Source organism: Denticeps clupeoides, chromosome 10, assembly GCF_900700375.1.
Source record: "Denticeps clupeoides chromosome 10, fDenClu1.1, whole genome shotgun sequence".
Classification (NCBI taxonomy): domain Eukaryota; kingdom Metazoa; phylum Chordata; class Actinopteri; order Clupeiformes; family Denticipitidae; genus Denticeps; species Denticeps clupeoides.
The window spans coordinates 4,934,377-4,953,785 of record NC_041716.1 but is presented as its reverse complement, the minus strand read 5'-3'; the positions used below and the strand labels follow the sequence as shown (position 1 = coordinate 4,953,785).

The following is a 19,409-nucleotide window of genomic DNA, read 5'->3' as shown; positions in this document are numbered from 1 at the left end:
TCACTGTCGCCTCTTGGGGCTGACATTGGTATTGCAAGCCAGTACAGGCTAGCTTGTTATTACACAACAATATGAATATATGCCTACCGTTCAGCCCATTTCCTCTTTTTATTCTTTTACAGAAGCTTTTGGAATGCTTTAGCCTGAAAATCGCACATTGGCCACTCACACCCTGGTAATTCAAAAGTTTCCAAACACTACTTTGACCTTCCAACCAACTGTAGGTAAATGTTCATTGACCATAACCCCCCCTTGGATTCTTATTTGAGTAATAATACATGAATGGGAGTAATAAAGGGGGTGGCAGTAGAACCAAAGTCACAGGTTCAAAGCCAACTTATCAAATGTAAATGTAGGGAGTGCTATTGCCTGATACTGGCTTTAGATTTACCTCCCCGCTGAAGTAGTTCGTCTAGCCGTTTCTAAACGGCCATAACTGAGCAAGTCTTAATGGTGTGATGTTATATTGTGAAATATTTTTTAAATGCCAGGTCAGAACTCACTGCGCCGTGCTTGTCTTGGTCACACGAGAGCCACGACTTTACATTTTATTCGAGAAAGCTCAAAGAAACCTCGTTAAACAGAAAAAAATACAGAAAAACATTTCAGACAGTTTCAATTACAAGTTCTATTTAAAATTACACACACACACCATATTTTCCAAGAGCAACTAGTGCAGCAAAAAAAAAAAAAAAATCTGATTCAACATGTCAGTTGCAGGTTTGGTTTTACTGTTCTCTGTTCATTCATGTTTTCTTTGCTTTTCTTCCCCTTGTCCTCAGTATAATACTAAGCTTTAATGTAGGAGCATGTAATAACGACGAACGCCTCAAACGTGTAACCTGAAAATTAATGTTACTGATTTACTGTTAAAAGTAAGGAAATATTAGAATGGTTTCTGTGCGTTGTTTTTTTTCTTCTTTTTTTCTCAGACCTGCTTGCTGTTGTGTGTGTGTGTGTGTGTGTCTGGGTGAAAGAGAGAGTGTGTATTGTGCGAGGAAATCAGATTTATATAATCATATAATGAATGGTTCATGAGAATATATGAAATACTCAAACATTTACGGAAAAAAGAACATCACCCCTGAAATGAATATACATTGTATGGAAGGTCACTATCACATTCTTAGATTTGATCATGGTCATTATTAAAATAATACTATATGTTGTAACCTGTCTGAGAGTGTAATTTTTACATTTTATTCAAAAAAAACTAAAAAAACAACAGATGCTGAAAAAACATTTCAGACAGTTTCTATTACAAGTTCTATTTAAAAACCCACATCTTCTGAAAAATCCGATTCATCGTATACGAACATGCGAGTCGTGCTCGGAAGCCCTCTCTTGGCATTCACCGCGTGCCTTAATTGTGCCGACACTAAATCAAGGTCCGCCGTGAACACGCAGAGCGGCGCGCCCGCGTCCTCGTCGCGCCGTGCGCGCGCCCGCGTGAACGCGCCGCGGCGGCGCGCGCGTCCGGTGGAAACGGGGTGACGGGGCTGCGCGTGTCGCAGAGGCGCAGAAAGAAGCCGAAAGAAATGTGTCGTTCGCTACGTTCCGCTTCCGTTTGTCTCGGGCCGCGGGTTTTAAAATACGCTGCACCAAAAACAAAAAAAAAAAAAAAAAAAACGAAACGGCACGGACCGCGCCGGACAGTGGGACACAAAGACGGACAGGACGAGCCGGTCAACCTGCAGGGCAACGTCCCACGTCGGTGCACATTCCGTCACGGTGCAGCTCCTGCTACATCCAGCCGGTTCGCTCCCACTCCCAGAACCGCGGAACCGCGACGCCGTGCAAGCGGCTACGACCGCAACAACATGTCTGTCCAACGCTGGCCTCGTAGTAAAGCGTGTTTGTCATCGTTTAAAAACAGAGACTACACATTGCAGGAAATACATGCATTAAAAAAAAAAAAAGAAAGAAAAAAAACACCTTCCATCCAGGGTCGACCGGGGAAAATGAGAGACAAGGGACGCGAAACGTCCAGGCATCCAGCCGCGAGCACCCTCCATCCTCGGTCCCGCACCTCTGCTCGGCTCCTCGACCGATTTTCATTGTTTTTTTGTTTTTTTTGGTTCTTTTCCTCCTTCGTCTGAATCCTCGGCACCGACGGCGTCCTCGCCGGTCGCGCACCAGACGCTCGCCGCCTTCTGCTGACCGAGCCGAACGCGAGAGGATTACATCGGGACGCGATGACGTCACGGCCGCCTCCACCCCCCCCCCCCCCTACCCCCCCCACCTCCTCATTTACCAAATCCTCATCAGCGACGTGCCCTTGAAACCACCGGAGATGACGGTCTGGGGAGTGAGGCTGCATGGGAGACCAGCAGGATTTTGCAGGAAAGAGCCATTCCCACTCCACTCCAATTTGTCAAGACAGTACACAAAACTGTATTATTATTATTATTATTATTATTATCAACATTATTGTACATAATTTACGCAATAGTAGGACTTTTATTGCACTTTTACTTTCATTCCATTTGAATTCTGCTGCATTCGGTGTGTTTCAATCCTTGCATTTTCACAACAATCACCCAACCCACACAGTAAAGCAGGTAACAGTCAAGCAAAGGATTAGTTTTCGCCTCCCTGAAAGGATTAGAATTTTTTTTTTCTTTCCAAATTGAATGAAGGAGGAGCTTCTCATTGCATTACAATAACGGCCAACTCCATTCACTCCTCTGGCCCTGCAGTGGCCTTTGAGCAGCGGGGGCCACCCCACGGTGCCGGCAGGCCCCCATTCGGCCGTCCCATCATGGCGCGCTGGGGCCACAAAAGCTGCGACGGTGACAGGAGAGCGGCGCCTTTAGACATGCAGAGGGCAAAATCCGCCGCATTGTTATGTGACTTTTCTTTTGCCAAATGACCTATCTGCATTTGTTTCAGGTGGCCTTATGGCTTTTAATTAGGGCAAATATTCAAAGTGGGCTTCAGCTCCCCCGTGTCCCTGAGACGACCCTTTTATGGGGTTCAAGAGCTTTCCAGCTCAAGCTCTTGGAAGAGATTATCTGAAACTCATTCCAGGTGCAGGTTTAAAAGTAAGGAATTGTCGTTTCACACAAAGCAGTAAGTGCTGCATCATTTTTGCAGACATTTGGAGGATTTACCTTAAATCACAAAGGCCTGTCCTGCTGCGAGGATTGTTGTTTAATAGGGAAGGTCAGGCCGAACATTCAAATTTGTACACATTTTTAATCCACCTGGAGAACTGTGAAATGTCTTGTCGATAGAACCTGTCTTTCTGTAGAACATCCACAATGCTTGTCGTGTCATATCTATCCAACACACGAATTGTGGCCTTTTATAAACTAGACTGCATATTAGTTACTACTAGTCTAGGTGACACAAATGTCACCTGTCTTTGTTTAATTTTGTTGAATTATAATTCCACTTTAGATTGTAAAATTCTATATATTCAAAACTTACATAACAAGGACAGAGAATTACTGAATATTAACAAGTAATATTCAATAAACAGATTCTCAAAACCTATACATTTACATAATTTATCAGACGCCTTTATCCAGAACGACTTACAATCAGTAGTTACAGTCCCCCCCCTGGAGCAACTTAGGGTTAAGTGTCTTGCTCAGGGACACATTGGGGGCAGTGGTGGCCTAGCGGTTAAGGAAGTGGCCCCGTAATCAGAAGGTTGCCGGTTTGAATCCCGATCCGCCAAGGTGCCACTGAGGTGCCACTGAGCAAAGCACCGTCCCCACACACGGCTCAGCGGGTGCCTGTCATGGCTGCCCACTGCTCACTCAGGGTGATGGGTTAAATGCAGAGGACAAATTTCACTGTGTGCACCGTGTGCTGTGCTGCTGTGTATCACATGTGACAATCACTTCACTTTAACTTTAACGTTGGAAGTAAGTGGGATTTGAACCTGGGTCTTCTGGTTCATAGGCGAGTGTGTTACCCACTAGGCTACTACCACCCTAGCATCCAGCGTAATCTCAGGAAAAAACTAGAAGAGTTTTTCTACTTATCGTGCCAATGTAATGCAGTACATCTGGTATAATGTGATTGAGGCATAATGAGGCATAAAAAATTAAGGGAGCAGATTCATCTGCCCCGTATCTGAATTCACCCCTGCACCTTGGTTCTTCTTTGCACTTTTTCACCATGGCAACTACACTATAACATGCACTTTACTGCTGAAACAGAGTACAGAGTCCCTGATATGGAAAAAAAAATGACAGCATCAATGGACTTGGATGATGAAGAAGATCATAGTGTGAAGGAGGGAATGTCCTGGGCCTTCCCCAACTACCGAACTTCCTACCACTTTACTTCAAATCTCTGTCCTTTACCTTCACTCTACCTACCGGATCCAAGACTGACAAGCATCCACCGTTCATTCCACATAACCATAAATGTTGTCTTGCCTTAATCTGTATCTCCCAACCTCTGACTCGTACTATTCCTCACCACTGGAAACAGCCACTAGGTCTCTCCTCTCCCCACTTTCCCTTTCTATGGATCACCTCTGTCCTCTATCTTCCAAAGACAAAATGACTTCTCACCTTGCTCCCTGGATATCTGAGATGTTGCGCAGCAAACAAAGAGAACTAAGACCATCAGAGAGGAAATGTAAGAAATCACAGCTTTCCACAGCAGGCACAAACATCCTCCAATGCAGCCACTGAACATCCAGAGTTTGGAGAGCTACGGGTTCCTTGGAGTTCATGAGAACAATAAACTGGATTAGACTCACAACACAGAGCAGGCCTGCAGCGGAGGCTCAGGTCTTTTGGAGTGAAGGGCCCAGCCTTTTTTACGATTTTTATGAAGGGCCCAGACCTTTTATGACTTTGTGGTGGCCATCAGCATCTTTTATGGTGTGGTCTGCTGGGGAGGTAGCATCTCTTCTGGAGACAGGAAGAGACTGACCAGGCTAATCTGGAGGGCCAGCTCTGTTCTAGGATGCCCTCTGGACCCAGTGGAGCTGGTGAGTGACAGGAGAATGGTGGCTAAGCTGTCACCCCTGCTGGACAACATCTCCCACCCCATGCAGGAGACCCTGACAGCACTGAGCAGCTCCTTCAGTGGCAGGCTGCGGCACACACAATGTGGGACGGAGTGATTCAGAAGGTCTTTCCTGCCAACCGCTATCAGGCTCTACAACAGCTGACTGGAGATACATAGAGTGTGTGTGTGTGTGTGTGTGTGTGTATATATATATATATATATATAGAGAGAGAGAGAGAGAGAGAGAGGGAGAGAGAGAGAGTGGTCTTGGAATGACAAGACAATCCAGCATGTGTGTGTGTGTGTGTGTGTGTGTGTGTGTGTGTGTGTGTGTGTGTGTGTATATATATATATATATATATATACACATGCTGGATTGTCTTGTCATTCCAAGACCACAATGCCATCATTAAAGTAATTAGTGGGGTAAAAACTACTTCTCACCCATCCTGATGCCTGTGGTTCGTCAGAACATCTAATCTGCCTGGATCAATCTACCTGGAGATTAGCTGGAATTGAAGAAAGTGGGCAGTTAACATCCGGACTCATCGGTCTGGAGATGAGGACACTGGCAAATCAAAGCATGTCGCTAGAATCAAACTGTCTGTACATGTAGTTTTCTCAAGTTTGCCGCCTTTTAAACAAATGCACATTTCTCTGATCACAGGCTACTTCGCTGAACTTCTGTACTTCTCGTAAAGAAATAGGAAAAAATATGTATGCACCTGACATTTATGTTCCACAGAGGTGCTCTGTGATGATACGGGAAAGGTCTGCGGTTCATTTTAAGGCCTATGGCACTTCTCTGGTATGCATGCTATATTCTGAACAAGGCTGAAAAGGGAATGATGTAAACTTTATTGTATGTTGTTGAATTTAAATAAAAAATATACAGAGTGTAATATAAATGTCACCCTTGGTTAAATGCTTGAGGATGGTGCTTTGCAGTGGCACCTCAGTGGCACCTTGGTGGCTCAGGATTACAACTGGCAACCTTCTGATTACGTGGCCACTTCCTTAACCGCTAGGCCACCACTACCCCCTTATATACTTCTGTGTTATTGTATTTCCATCACACAGCTCTGTGTACACAAGAGATGAGATATGATGCAGTGATGGGTGGGGCATTGGTGGCCTAGCGTAATCAGAAGGTTGCCGATTCCCGACCCACCAAGGTGCCACTGAGGGCAGTGGTGGCAGTAGTGGCCTATTTAGACTTATCTAAATATGGTAAAGGCTGCTTTTATTGTAGCCATTTCTATTTTCGTAGAACGGTGTTATGATTTTTAGCATGTTTCAAATCCTGAGTCGATAGCTGTGATGTATCCCCCTATTTCATGTAGACACAAGGACGCTGATGTCTCAACCACATCCAACAATATACACGGTCTAATTAAAACACGCAGTAATTAACTACAGTACAGGCCAAAAGTTTGGACACACATTCTCATTCAATGTGTTTTCTTTATTTTCATGACCATTTCCATTGGTAGATTCTCACTGAAGGCACCAAAACTATGAATGAACACATGTGGAGTTATGTACTTAACAAGAAGTGGAGACCTGGCCTATACAGTCACCGGACCTGAACCCAGTCGAGAAGGTTTGGGGTGAGCTGGACCGCAGAGTGAAGCTAAAGGGGCCAACAAGTGCTAAACACCTCATGTTTTCAGTTATTTCACCTTTTTTTTTTTTAAGTACATGTGTTCATTCATAGTTTTGATGCCTTCAGTGAGAATCTACCAATGGTCCTGAAAATAAAGAAAACACATTTACTGAGAAGGTGTGTCCAAACGTTTGGCCTGTACAGTATATACGAATGGATGAATGAATGATGTTATGTGTTAAAAAACCGCCTGAGCTGAAATCTGCGAACGCTCCCAACTCTGCCTCGGCAACCCATGACGTCACGCGCCCCGTCCAATCACGGAGCCGCACGGAAATCTCGTCGCGCGGCCCACAGGTCTCGCGCGAACTGCGTCGCGGCCCAAATTTCCCTCGCCGCACCCGGGAGTCGGTAACGCCAGGTAACGGGCTGCCCGTGGAACGGACTCGCGGCGCCCTCCGCGCAGGCTTCCCGCCGAGCCCCGAGCCCGCCGCGGCGCGTCGCGGTCTTCGCCGGCGCGCCGGGGCTCCGGAGGCCTCGAGTCCTGACGGTAGCCGCCGGGCTGCGTCAAGATGGAAGCCACATGAGCGCGGACCGCGAAGTAAAACCGGAATTAGCGGCGGAATAATCTCGCCTCGTGTAAAACGGGACGCTAGCTGCCTCGTCGTGCGCCGCCTGAATAAACTTTACGCGGAGACGCCGGAAGTGTTTAATAATTTGATATTGAGCGTCAGAGAGTCGCCCGCCTGCGGCTCTCTAGCGCCTTCCTGACACGAATCTTGCCGAGAAGTACACTTAACCGTGCTTGGTGTTTTTATTATTATTTTTATATATTCATGCATGTTTGTTTTGTTTTTTTTTTTGCAGAGCGTCAGTGATGAGTTACGCCGAAAAGCCTGAGGACATCACCAAAGACGAATGGATGGAGAAACTGAACAACGTGCACATCCAGAGAGCTGACATGAACCGACTCATCATGAATTACCTGGTCACAGGTGCGTCCCGGCGTCCCCTGAAAGCCAGTGGGGACGTTTAATATTCACATTTACGGCATTTAGCAGATGCCCTCATCCAAAGTGACAGGGACAGTCTACACTCGCCTATGAACCAGAAGACCAGGGTTCAAATCCTACTTACTTTCATTTATCTCTACTACAGACTACTACTGATTGTCCCACAATGTTCCCACAATGTTCACTTACACCGACTGAGGAGTTGGCAATCCAATTAATATTGTGCTGCGGGAGAAACCGCAGAAACGCAGGGAGAACATGCAAACTCCTCACAAGCGGTTCCGAGCTGGGATTTGAACTCACAACTGTGGAGGCGTGAGGCCACGATGAAATAGTCCTGCATCGGAGCGTTTTGTTTACCTTGTCAGGGCTGAAAGCTCTCATGCGCACACAAATCACACAATAACACTACACAAAACCTGAGCCGCCAAGGTGCCACTGAGGTCCACACAACGAAATGTGTCCTCTGCTTTTAACCATCACCCTCAGTGTGTGGGGACGGTGATTTGCTCAGTGGTGGATTCAAACCGGAAACCTTCTGATTACAGGGCCGTTTATTTATGGGTGGTGGTAGCCTAGTGGGTAACTCCTGTTAATGATATGATGTCATTGTGTGCCTGGCCACAACTGGACCTTCTAAAGATGTTTTTGAAGTACCAAATGAGTGTTCCATTAATGTTCAGTTTCCTTATCGTTTAGGATGTCACACAAGTACCCATCGAGAACTTGTTAGGGACAACAAACATCTGCTGTTTGCTGCTGTGGCAAGTTCACAACATGACATAGCAAATGAATTCAGACTGATTTGATTTCAGAGGGATTCAAAGAAGCTGCTGAGAAATTCCGCCTGGAATCTGGAATTGAGCCGAATGTAGACCTGGACTCTCTAGATGAGCGCATAAAGATCCGTGAGATGCTCCTCAAGGGGCAGATCCAGGAAGCTATTGCCCTCATCAATAACCTTCACCCGGAACTCCTGGACACAAACCGCTACCTGTACTTCCACCTACAGGTAAAGTTGGGACCGGTCAATGTTTTGCATCCGGTTGGTTAAAATCTATTCCACTTTAATGGCTTTTGAATGCTTTGCTTATACATGGCTCAAAAAATTAAGGGAGGACAAAAATAGGACATCCTAGATCTGAATAGATTAAATATTCTTATTAAATACTTTGTTCTTTACGTAGTTGAACGTTTCTGACAAAATCACACAAAAAATATAGATGGAAATCAAATTTATGAACCCACGAAGGTCTGGATTTGGAGTCACACTCTAAATTAAAGTGGAAAAACACACTACAGGCCGATCCAACTTTGATTTAATGTCCTTAAAACGAGTCAAAATGACCTCCCTACAATGCCTGGACATGCACCTGATGAGTTGGCGGATGGTCTCCTGAGGGACCTCCTCCCAGACCTGGACTAAAGCGTCCGCCAGCTCCTGGACAGTCTGTGGCGTAGGTGGATGGAGTGAGACATGATGTCCCAGACGTGCTAAACTGGATTCAGCTCTGGGGAACGGGCGGGCCAGTCCATAGCATCGATTCCTTCGTCTTGCTGACGTATCCATCCACATGAGGTCTAGCATTTGGAACCCTTTGTTTTTTGGAGCGGTGTATAATCCTGTGACCCAGGCCGTGATGGGAAGACATTTTCAATGTGGACTGTGGCGGTCTAGCTAATTTCCGAATTGTCTTCCGGTTTTGCAGCAGCAGCACTTGATCGAGCTCATCCGCCTGCGGGAGACTGAGGCGGCGCTGGAGTTTGCCCAGACTCAGCTGGCGGAGCAGGGCGAGGAGAGCCGAGAATGCCTGACTGAGATGGAGAGGACGCTTGCGCTGTTGGCCTTCGACAACCCTGAAGAGTCGCCTTTCGGAGACCTCCTGAACATGATGCAGCGGCAGAAGGTGAGAAGCTGAGGCTGTGAGCAAAACGTTTGCAAGCATTTATTCTACAGGTAATGTATACTATGTCTGATATCATGTTTGCTAGCAGGTACAAATCGAACTCTGGCTTTTGTTAATTAGCTAGAAAGGCTGGCTTGCTAGTTAGGCGTTCGCTCAGTTTTCTTTGAAAGTGAAGTGATTGTCACTGTGAAACACTGCAGCACAGCACACAGTGACGCAACGAAATGTGTCCTCTGCATTTAACAATCGCCCTTGGTGAGCAGTGGGCAGCCATGACAGGCGCCCGGGGAGCAGTGTGTGGGGACAGTGCCTTGCTCAGTGGCACCTTGGCGGCTCGGGATTCGAACCGGCAACCTTCCTTAACCGCTAGGCCACCACTGCCCCTTTGTGGCTTCTTCTCACATTTGCATTCAAGTGCGGTTCGAGCTGATCTCCTCCTTTCTTCAGGTGTGGAGTGAGGTGAACCAGGCCGTGCTGGACTACGAGAACAGGGAATCCACGCCGAAGCTGGCCAAGCTGCTCAAACTGCTGCTGTGGGCGCAAAACGAACTGGATCAAAAGAAAGTCAAATATCCCAAAATGACAGACCTCAGCAAGGGCACAATCGAGGAGCCCAAGTGAAATGGGGCCGCAGGATGGACACCTATGCTGTTTCGCTTTTATTTATGAACAGTTTATGACCTGTACCATACATATATTGATATATATGTATATGAATAATATGTGTATAAAGATATATATATATATATACATTTTCTTAATGCTTGAGGGAACTTGTCTATTGAGAAATTGTTCGATTTCAAAACCACAAACAACCCACAAATAGTTTTTTGTTTTGTTTAGTTTGGTTTTTTTTGCTTCTGGCATCCGGTTTGTTTCTCATTTTTTTCGCTTTGAAGCCGCAGTGCTCCATTTTGAGTGCACCAGGTAATCGCTTGTCCATACGGTGCGGAGTCCTTATGCCTAAATTAGGCTTGTGTGTAATGGCGTGCAAGGTTAGCCGCTTTAAACGTACCGACCGCTGCTCACGTTTGGTAATTGTACCTAATTGTTTGAGGTAAAAGGTTGACAGCGACTTGCATACAGCTGTACTCTGTTGGAACGAGGGACTGTCGTTTGTCTTTTCTACGTCGCAGTGCTTTGTACAGTGTAATGTGACATGCTTTGAATGAATGAATGAGTGCGCGTGTGTGTGATGGTCGACAGCTGAAAACTAAATTGAAGATATTTAATGCGACTGGAATGTTCCTTGGACGCTACAGAGCCAGCCGAGCCTTGTATTTATATTACATTGATGTGATTCTCTTTTATTTTTCCCCTCCCCTGCTTTTTGTGCTGTAAATAAGCTGTCTAAAACCTCACTTTTTAAAATGAGCATTTTTTTTTTCATTTCTTTTATGCTGGCTCTTTAACGCCATGCATCACTTTAACAATCTCGTTCTTCAGATTTTATTAGAGGAAATTTGAATTCTGAAAATAAAAACATTTGTCTTGTTACCTTATTCATTTCTGTCATGTGAAGTCTTTCAGCGATGCCTTCTGCTCGTTCCACATCATGACTTTTGGTTCTCTGGTGGCTTGGAAGGCATCTTTTATGTCTTTTTTTTTTTTTTTTTAATGCAGATTGCAAATGATGTTCTCCAACTGCATTATACAACTGTTGCCTAAATGCCACTTTCCATGTTACAAAGTAAAAGAATCATGATGTTGTTTAGGACAGAATGTCCTAATGTGTGTGTGTGTGTTTTTGTGATAATGTTAAAACCAGTAGCAATATTTGACCATTAGTGTGAAGGGGAACATTTTACTGTTGATGTGCACCATGTATTATTATATGAATGATTTTTAAAAATATTTGAATGTGCAACTACCCATATATATATATATATAGAGAGAGAGAGAGAGAGACACACACACACACTGTTAAAAGGTTAACTATGACGTTAAGTGTCATCATTTGATCGTTTTATTCATCATAATTATTAGGCTGTAATCCGGATGCCCTTTTTCGGCAGATAAACTCCAGGGCATCAATCCACATCCTCATAATTAATAAAAGCCTTGAAACGATGCGTCGCTGAACGTAAATGCATCTTTTCCCGACGCATTGTTCCGAACTAACCTCATGAGGAAGGGAGACCCCCATCGGAGCGCGCGCACGCACGCACGCACGCACGCGCTGGACGGCAGGGAGGGGCGGAGCCGACGTGGAGGTGGTCTTCCTTCCCTGCGGTCCGAATCTTTCCGATCGGTTCACTTTAAGGTCCGCATCGTTCGGATCCCAAACGACTCATTCATTTCGGGCCAGAATTGGGGTATCAAATGGCAGCTGCAATTTGTTAAATAGTCGCAGTTCTGTTCCACCATCTCCACCATTTCCAGATTGTCTAAATAAAGCTTGAAGCAAGAAATTTACGATAAGGAATCAACCCGTCGGTCTTGCACAGGAAGATTGTTCAGAAGAATGAACATTCCCCCAAAAGAAGGATCCGGTCCAAAAGGCCCAAGATGCAGTTAGATGCACGTCCTGAACATGCCAAATCAATATCCATGAAATATTTTAATTAGTTCGGTGCCACTAAAATGATGTGTATGTGTTTGTTTCCATCACAGCGCCAAAACGTGAAAAAGATCCATTCGCGAAGAGCCGACCGCTGCCGAACGACTCACCCGCGGAGCGGATCCTCCTGCCGCAGCAGCTGTAGGTGCCGCGCCGTAGGACCGCCGGGGATGCAGCCCTAATCATCCTTTAATGCCGCCGAGCAGCCGCCAGTGAAACCGCCACCGCGAACCGCACGCGTCCAGCCCGAGCGACACGGTAAGGTGCGCGGGGCGGCGGGGGGGTCTCCTGCGCCGTTTTCCTGCCCTTGAGATTTAATGCTGACTTGAGCTGCCCGGACCTGCCCGCCGGACCAGGGCCGGCGAGCGAACCAACATGGATGCTGCGGCGTCGCGGATGCGGCACAGGCTCGCTGCTTAGCCGCCGGAAGCGGGCGGCGTGGGCAATCTCGCCGGATGAATAGATAATATATATATTTTTTTCCAACCAGCATCACCGCTTGCGTTTCTTTTTCTCCGCGCCGGTCCATCCGGGTGAGAAGGTTTAGCAGCACAACGCACGTCCTCTTCTTGGTTTGCATATGGGCAAAAAAAATAAATATATATATACATATATATAAAGATTTTATATATATGTGTGTGTGTGTATATAGACGCATCTCCCGCGGTTGTAAAGTGTCGCTGCGGATTGGGATGCTGCGGCCTGCTGCCTGCCGATCTCCGTGGTTTCCTCACGTAGTGATGGTGGATGCTGCACGGGGCCTACCTTATTTAAAAAAAAAAAAAAAAAAAAAAGACGATGCATGCAGCTGCAGATTTATTACATTTTAAAATAAGAAAAAAATCCACTCAGCAGTAGCAATGTTTTAATGTGTATTTTAAACATTGAGAAGTGTCATGTGCTTCATTTTGTGTGAGAGTTCAGAAATGCGTCCATGAGCTCATCTCACCAGTGGGTCGTGGGGGAACCCTTCTGGTTCCCGTAATTCGCAGTTATTTTGACGCCACTATCATTTATAGGAACGCCTGTTCCAGTCGAAACACCAAACGGTACAAAAGGTGTGGAGAATTTCTTTTCTTCTTTTTCTCTACATACACAATGTCATTGTAGATGACATGTAAAATAAGGAAATTCAGCAACAAAGGTTTTAGGTAAATTAATAAAAGGGGTTTTGTGTTGGAGTCCTGTTAGAATGAAGTATTTGAAAATCCTGGTGTTGTAAGGCCAGCATGGGTTTTAGCTGGGTGCACCACTTTAAATTGCATTATTGATCAGCACGTTCCATTTGCTGATGAACCTTATCCTTGGAGGTGCCAGAGGATTTTTTTTTTTATTTTCGAGAGGGGGTAAATAAGGCCGCTTGATTGTGCAATTGATGTAGTTTGCAGGTTTGTGGGTGAATCCTGGGTGATTCATTCAGGATTTAGACCGAATATGCTTAAGAGAAAAAGAGAAGAATGTAAACTCTCATTCATTTGTACCTGTACTGGTATCTCCATGGAAACTCCACATGGGCACGTGGCCATGGTTCATGCTTTGTCGGGCAACTGTTGGCCATCTGGACAAATCATATCAAATAAAACATTCACAGATGCAGTACGAGGCCATAGTATTGCATTAGGCTTGAAACGTGGTTAAAAAAATGTGTAAAATGAATAAATGTAATATTTATATTTGGAGACTTAACAGCAATCACGTAATTTAGCTCATTAAATGGCTGTGGTTGCCAAGCAAACACTGCCGTTCGGTAAGGTTTAGATATCATTGGAGTGATGCACGTTCACAGGTACAGTAATCCCCGCCCACATTTCCTCAAGACGTTGGAGGCGGGGTCTATGCGTACGTCCGTTGTTACTGTGCGTATGTGTTTTTTTTTGTTTTTTTTTCTTCCGTACCTTGCATCTTTGAAATGTCGAGCTCGAAAGCTGCAGATGCTGGGTAAATGAATAGCGAGCGTTAAGGGGGTACTTGGCTGCGGTTGGAACTGCTAGAGGATCAGATGACTCTTTTATCGAGCTTGATATAAAAAAAAAAAAAAAAAGTGCTGCAATTAATTGTCAACACGATAGGTATTGCGCAACAGCGAAATAGCTTTAATAACGTAGCAGTGGATTTTAACCTTCACATCCAGAAAATTGCATTATTAAGTTGGGAGGGGGCATTGTCTTGGTTACTCTCTCATCAGTGCTGCCTTACCAAGATGGCCGCCGAGTGGTGAGACTTCAGTGTTTGGGTGCAGGGTGCTGATTTTCTCTCTTTCATGCATAATCTGTTGATTGCCTTTGATCACGGGATTACACAGCACTGGGTCGGGCTGTGGGAACGGCAGCAGCTGTGCACTGTGCGTTTCCAGACCAGGCCCGAGTGGGGCGCTCGCTCGGCTCTGATCAGCGCTGTGTGTCGCCGAGGGGGTGTAACGTGGGCCGTCTCTCCGTCTCCCCGCTGTGCGTTCAGATTGTTGAGGACGATCAGGCATCATGGCAGAGCAGCAGAGGCAGCGCTCTCTCTCCACATCGGGCGAGACCCTCTACCACGTGCTGGGCGTCGACAAGCTGGCCACGCCCGATGACATCAAGAAGTCCTACAGGTTAGCCGAGGGGGCTATATTCTCTGAATTCTGCATACACTTACATTGAGCATAATACTGAACATCCTCTTTTCTGATTGCCTGTAAAAAAGTAGCAGGGCTGGATTCTGAAAAATGTAGAATTTTTGGTCTTTTTGGCCTTGGCCTCGGATGAAAATAAATAAAAATTAGCATTGCTGTGAAGTGTAATGTATGAACAATTAAGTGTAATTAAATGACTCTGATTTCTAACATATACCAGTTTCACTACATTCACTGCATCCAGTCCAGCAAGTGTCCAAGCCCAGAGTGAACATCATTGCACTGCGCCTTTCTTATCATAGAACTAAAATCTGAGGGTGACACGCGAACGAATTGTGCGCTTTGAAACACAGGAAGCTGGCACTGAAGTACCATCCCGACAAGAACCCGGACAACCCAGAGGCTGCTGACAAGTTCAAGGAAATCAACAATGCTCACACCATCCTGACCGACGGCACCAAGCGCAACATTTACGACAAGTACGGCTCCCTGGGTCTGTACGTGGCCGAGCAGTTTGGCGAGGAGAACGTTAACACCTACTTCGTCCTGTCCAGCTGGTGGGCCAAGGTGGGTGGGCTGATCTGTTTGCGGCGTAAGGAATTTCTCAACTATTGGGAATTGGCTTTGGTGGTAGTTTTACGTTTATGTTGTTGAATCCTGCAAAAAAATTTTTTTTTTTTAATTCTAATTTTGAATTTTTTTATATTGCTTGTCTCTGTGGCGCCCCCTGCAGGCCCTGTTTGTGTTCTGCGGCCTGGCCACAGGCTGCTACTTCTGCTGCTGCCTGTGCTGCTGCTGTAACTGCTGCTGCGGCAAGTGTAAACCGCGGCCCCCCGAGGGCCAGGAGCCGGACTTCTACGTGTCTCCCGAGGACCTGGAGGCTCAGCTACAGTCTGATGAAAGAGGTGGGCGGGGATTTAAACTAAACTGGATTTAGGTCTCTTGGAAATGAGAAAATGAATTAAATTCTGAAAAACTTCTGTAAAATACTTATGCAACTACAGAAGAACTGGTCAGTACTGATTAAGTAAGTGAAGTGATTGTCACTTGTGATACACTGCAGCACAGCACACGGTGCATGCAGTGAAATTTGTCCTCTGCATTTAACCCATCACCCTTGAGTGAGCAGTGGGCAGCCATGACAAGCGCCCGGGGAGCAGTGTGTGGGGACGGTGCTTTTCTCAGTGGCACCTTGGCGGATCGGGATTCGAATTGGCAACCTTCTGATTACGGGGCCTCTTCCTTAACCGCTAGGCCACCACTGCCGCTATTATTTTAGTCGAATGTAGTTCAATTAGTCTGTCTAATTATATTTCTGTTGGTTTTTAGGCCTAGAATGATTTTAATGTTGTGAAATGTTGGTCGTTTTGAGTGAAGCTGACCAATGTTGCATCCTCTTCCTCCCCAACAGAGGCTGGTGGCGGTGAACCCATAGTGCTGCAGCCCACCTCGGCCACAGAGACCACCCAGCTGACATCGGACGGCCACCACACCACCTACCGGACCGACACGGGCTTCAACTAGCGCCTTCCCCTCGTTCCGACCTTCCAGCCCCTCCTGGCTCCCTGCTCCACCAGGATGAAGATTGAGCGAACGGAGAGATTTCCTGTAAACTACAACATCGCAGAGTGCCATGCGGTGGTGGCACGTCCGCCAAACTCTTCCAAGATCCTTCCCTTCTGTTCCACCATCATCTCCTCCGCCTGTAACCCAACCGGCAAACATCCGCCTCCGTGTAGCAAAAGAAAAAGAAATCATTTGGCTCCTGTTTGCCTCTGACGCCCTTTGCCAAGCTATAGCCTTACCCTTGAAGACATTGTTATTGCCCATCGTGGTCATTCATTTTCTTTTTATGTTTCGCGGTGTAGGTGTTTATGGGTGAATGCGTTTGTTTCTGTCCGTTTTGCTGACGTCGTGACCTTATGAGTGTGGTGACTGTTAGCGGTCTAAGCCGAGGGCGTAGTTTCCGGTTAGTTTTCTCCTTGCAGAGAAAACACAAAAAGATCATTACTTAACGTACCTTTTGTTCTAAACACCAAAATTGTGAGCCGATTAGTGAGAGTGTGCCGAGATGCAGATAAACGGACAGATTGTCGGGGTTTTAATAATTCACGTAGGTTTACTTCCGTCTAGATTAGGCGTCGGGCCGACCTGGATGTTCCGGAAACCAGAAGCGTGTGCACCAGGAAGGAATGTGGACCTGCTGGTTCGATGCCCTGTGCTGCAGCCGATGGGGTCAAGGTGCTGATTGCTTTATTCGGGTCAGGGTTGGTTTAGGCTGCTTGTCCCCGATTCTATGCCCTCCTGATGGTTTGGCTGACATCTCCATGAGTCCTGCCTTCCCTGATCCACGTGGTTAAGCTATATAATATACTCTCATACACATGGACTTATGTTGTTTGTTCATATTTTTTCTTATTTTCACATTTATAGTGGTGATTTATTGAGAACCTGAGGGAAAACCGCTGGCCGAGCCCAGGCAGTGGTGTGAATTGGTGAGTTTAGTTGTAATGGACGCTGCTCAGGCCCTCGTGACCAGTCCACTTTTGTAAATGCGTAACCAGGCAACGGCGACTGGTATCAGAAGGGATTGAGAAGCGTGATGAATCCTGTGTCGTCTGCGATGTGGAGTCGGCTTAGCTCATGTGCCACAACTGTTGGTTGAAAATGCCGCTAGTGCATGTACCATTTTAGAATCTATTTTATTAATTTTTTTTTGGGGGGGTGGGTGGAGTATTTAGAGGTGCAGGGAAGGTTTTAGAAAGAACTGGGTTTTTAATCATAAATATCTCTACATGCGGCATTTTAGAAAAAAAATGAAATTCACTTGTTGTTTCTGCACTGTTGTACTGAATTTTGTATTGTGGTGACATACGATGACATTCAGCCCCTGGGAGGTTTATTTAATTTAAAGACAGCCTAACCGTGCAAACCAGTGTCTTAATCCAGTTTCCTAATGATATATATTTATTTGTATGCTGATTTAGAACAGTTGCTGGGTTGCCATGGAAACACCCAGTTTGGGTTAATGTAATTATGTTGAAACGCTGTTCTTCGCAAAAAGAAAGCATGTCCAATATTTACACGTCTTTCTTTGTCTACAGTGTCTTATAATTGTGAATATTGTTGCTGTCTGTGTTCATTGTAGACATGAGGATTTCTCAATGATTGCTGATGGTGTTTTTTTTTTTTTTTTTTTTTTTTTCCTTTTTACATTTAAGATGCGAGGGGACGACAGTATAATCGGCTCGTTGAGCAACAGGCAGCTCCTCTGTTCAATATTTATTGATTTTTAGATTCCCAATCGGCACCGACGCTGAGCTTTTGGCAAACGTCTCCTGTAAGCTGCAGCGACGGAGGGGATAAAAAATTAAAAAATAAACGTGCTAAACAGAAGTGAAAAGCACTACTGGTTACGCATTTTTTCAGTCCTGCAAACGGGACCTGTGCAGCTCTTTAGATTTTTTTTTTTTTTTTTTTTTTTTTTTTTTTACAACACATCCGTCCAGTACTGACCATTGCACAACCAGCCATATTAAGCCATTTTTTTTGTCGTCAGTGAAATGCCAATAATGTGAGTTTGAACTGTTTACAGCGTGTTTGTGAGCTGTCCTCACCAACACCCCCCCCCCCGCCCCCGTTGCTCTTGCTTGTTGGCCTCGGTCACCCAGAACATCTCATTCCCCTCCCAGAAGACCCTGCACCAAGCTACTACCACTTCTTCATAGACTTTGGGGAAATGCAAATTGTTTTGAGTCGAATGCAGTGTGTAAAACCTGTATAATGTGTAATGGAGTTTAAGAAATTGAAAAATATATAAATACGCAAAACAGACTTTTGAAGAGTCTCTGAAGCGAAGACAGTGTTTAGTGTAATAATAGTGACATGGTAATTTGAATAATTATTATTTTTTTATTTATTACTTTGGTTGGTTGTTTCAGATGATCCGTCCTAGTTTCAAATGGTATGTTATTTGGATGTGGCTTTGAGGCTATGCTACTAATGGTGAAATGGTTAAGGTCTCATGTACATACACTGAAATATGAAATATAATAATAGACCTTTATGTTGTAGCATGGTTATTGTATGTCTGAAAGATTAAAAAAAATGCTGTTGTAAAATAAATGTTTCAGAACATTTAAAATGATTCTGTTTTCATTGTGATAGTGTTTTTTTTTTTTTTTTTACGTAAATCTTCTCAATAATAGTAATAATTAGATATATTGGAACAGGAAATGCAACACAATTTGGCTTTATTTACCTGAAACTGAAATAGTATTAATATATTAATGCATTATTTTTTATGCAGACAAGTCCATTGCAAGGAACTATTTAAACAACTGGCAAATAAGGCAACTTCATAGCTCATGAAGGGTTATTTCCCGAACACCTGCAGCAGTTTTTTGTTCATTTCCGCTTTCCGGGATATTTTCTCTGACCTTGATGCTTCCATCAGTTCCCGCAGCAGGTGGAAGGTTAAGTCCAGGGACGTTGGTTTACCGGGAGTTGTGAGCCTTTTCATATTGCCGTGGCTGCTCTGCGCCTCCTCTCTCCCATCTAATGGCGATGGCAGCAATGGTGGCACCTCGGATGTGCCGGAGGGCGGAGTTCTTGGTTCCATCAGAGGATCACAGCCCTGCTGACTTTGGAAGCAGAGTGTAAATGGGAATCTTCTGTCCTTCTGACCGCCGCTTAGTGGCGACCAGATCAAGACAACTGTGCCATACACCAGGAAAAG

The 19,409-nt window shown here is 45.3% G+C and overlaps 2 protein-coding genes across 4 annotated transcripts; both read left to right on the top strand.

Annotated features, from left to right (window-relative positions):
• Positions 1–6,909: 6,909 nt before the first annotated feature.
• gid8a (GID complex subunit 8 homolog a (S. cerevisiae)) lies at positions 6,910–11,005 on the top strand. 3 transcript variants are annotated; one of them, XM_028994139.1, is made up of 5 exons: positions 6,910–7,004; positions 7,451–7,578; positions 8,412–8,608; positions 9,306–9,503; positions 9,951–11,005. In XM_028994139.1, the coding sequence occupies exons 2-5, from the start codon at positions 7,461–7,463 to the stop codon at positions 10,122–10,124; spliced, it is 687 nt and encodes a 228-aa protein (XP_028849972.1). In that variant the 5' UTR covers positions 6,910–7,004; positions 7,451–7,460; the 3' UTR covers positions 10,125–11,005. The 3 variants fall into 3 exon arrangements, with proteins under 3 accessions (XP_028849972.1, XP_028849975.1, XP_028849974.1); XM_028994142.1 differs by lacking the exon at positions 6,910–7,004 and adding an exon at positions 7,016–7,133; XM_028994141.1 differs by lacking the exon at positions 6,910–7,004 and adding an exon at positions 7,067–7,184.
• A 1,149-nt stretch (positions 11,006–12,154) lies between these two features.
• dnajc5aa (DnaJ (Hsp40) homolog, subfamily C, member 5aa) lies at positions 12,155–18,157 on the top strand. The gene is made up of 5 exons (XM_028993610.1): positions 12,155–12,321; positions 14,518–14,650; positions 15,025–15,238; positions 15,405–15,576; positions 16,083–18,157. Exons 2-5 carry the CDS (start codon positions 14,541–14,543, stop codon positions 16,193–16,195), a joined length of 609 nt encoding a protein of 202 aa, XP_028849443.1. The 5' UTR covers positions 12,155–12,321; positions 14,518–14,540; the 3' UTR covers positions 16,196–18,157.
• The last annotated feature ends 1,252 nt before the right edge of the window (positions 18,158–19,409 follow it).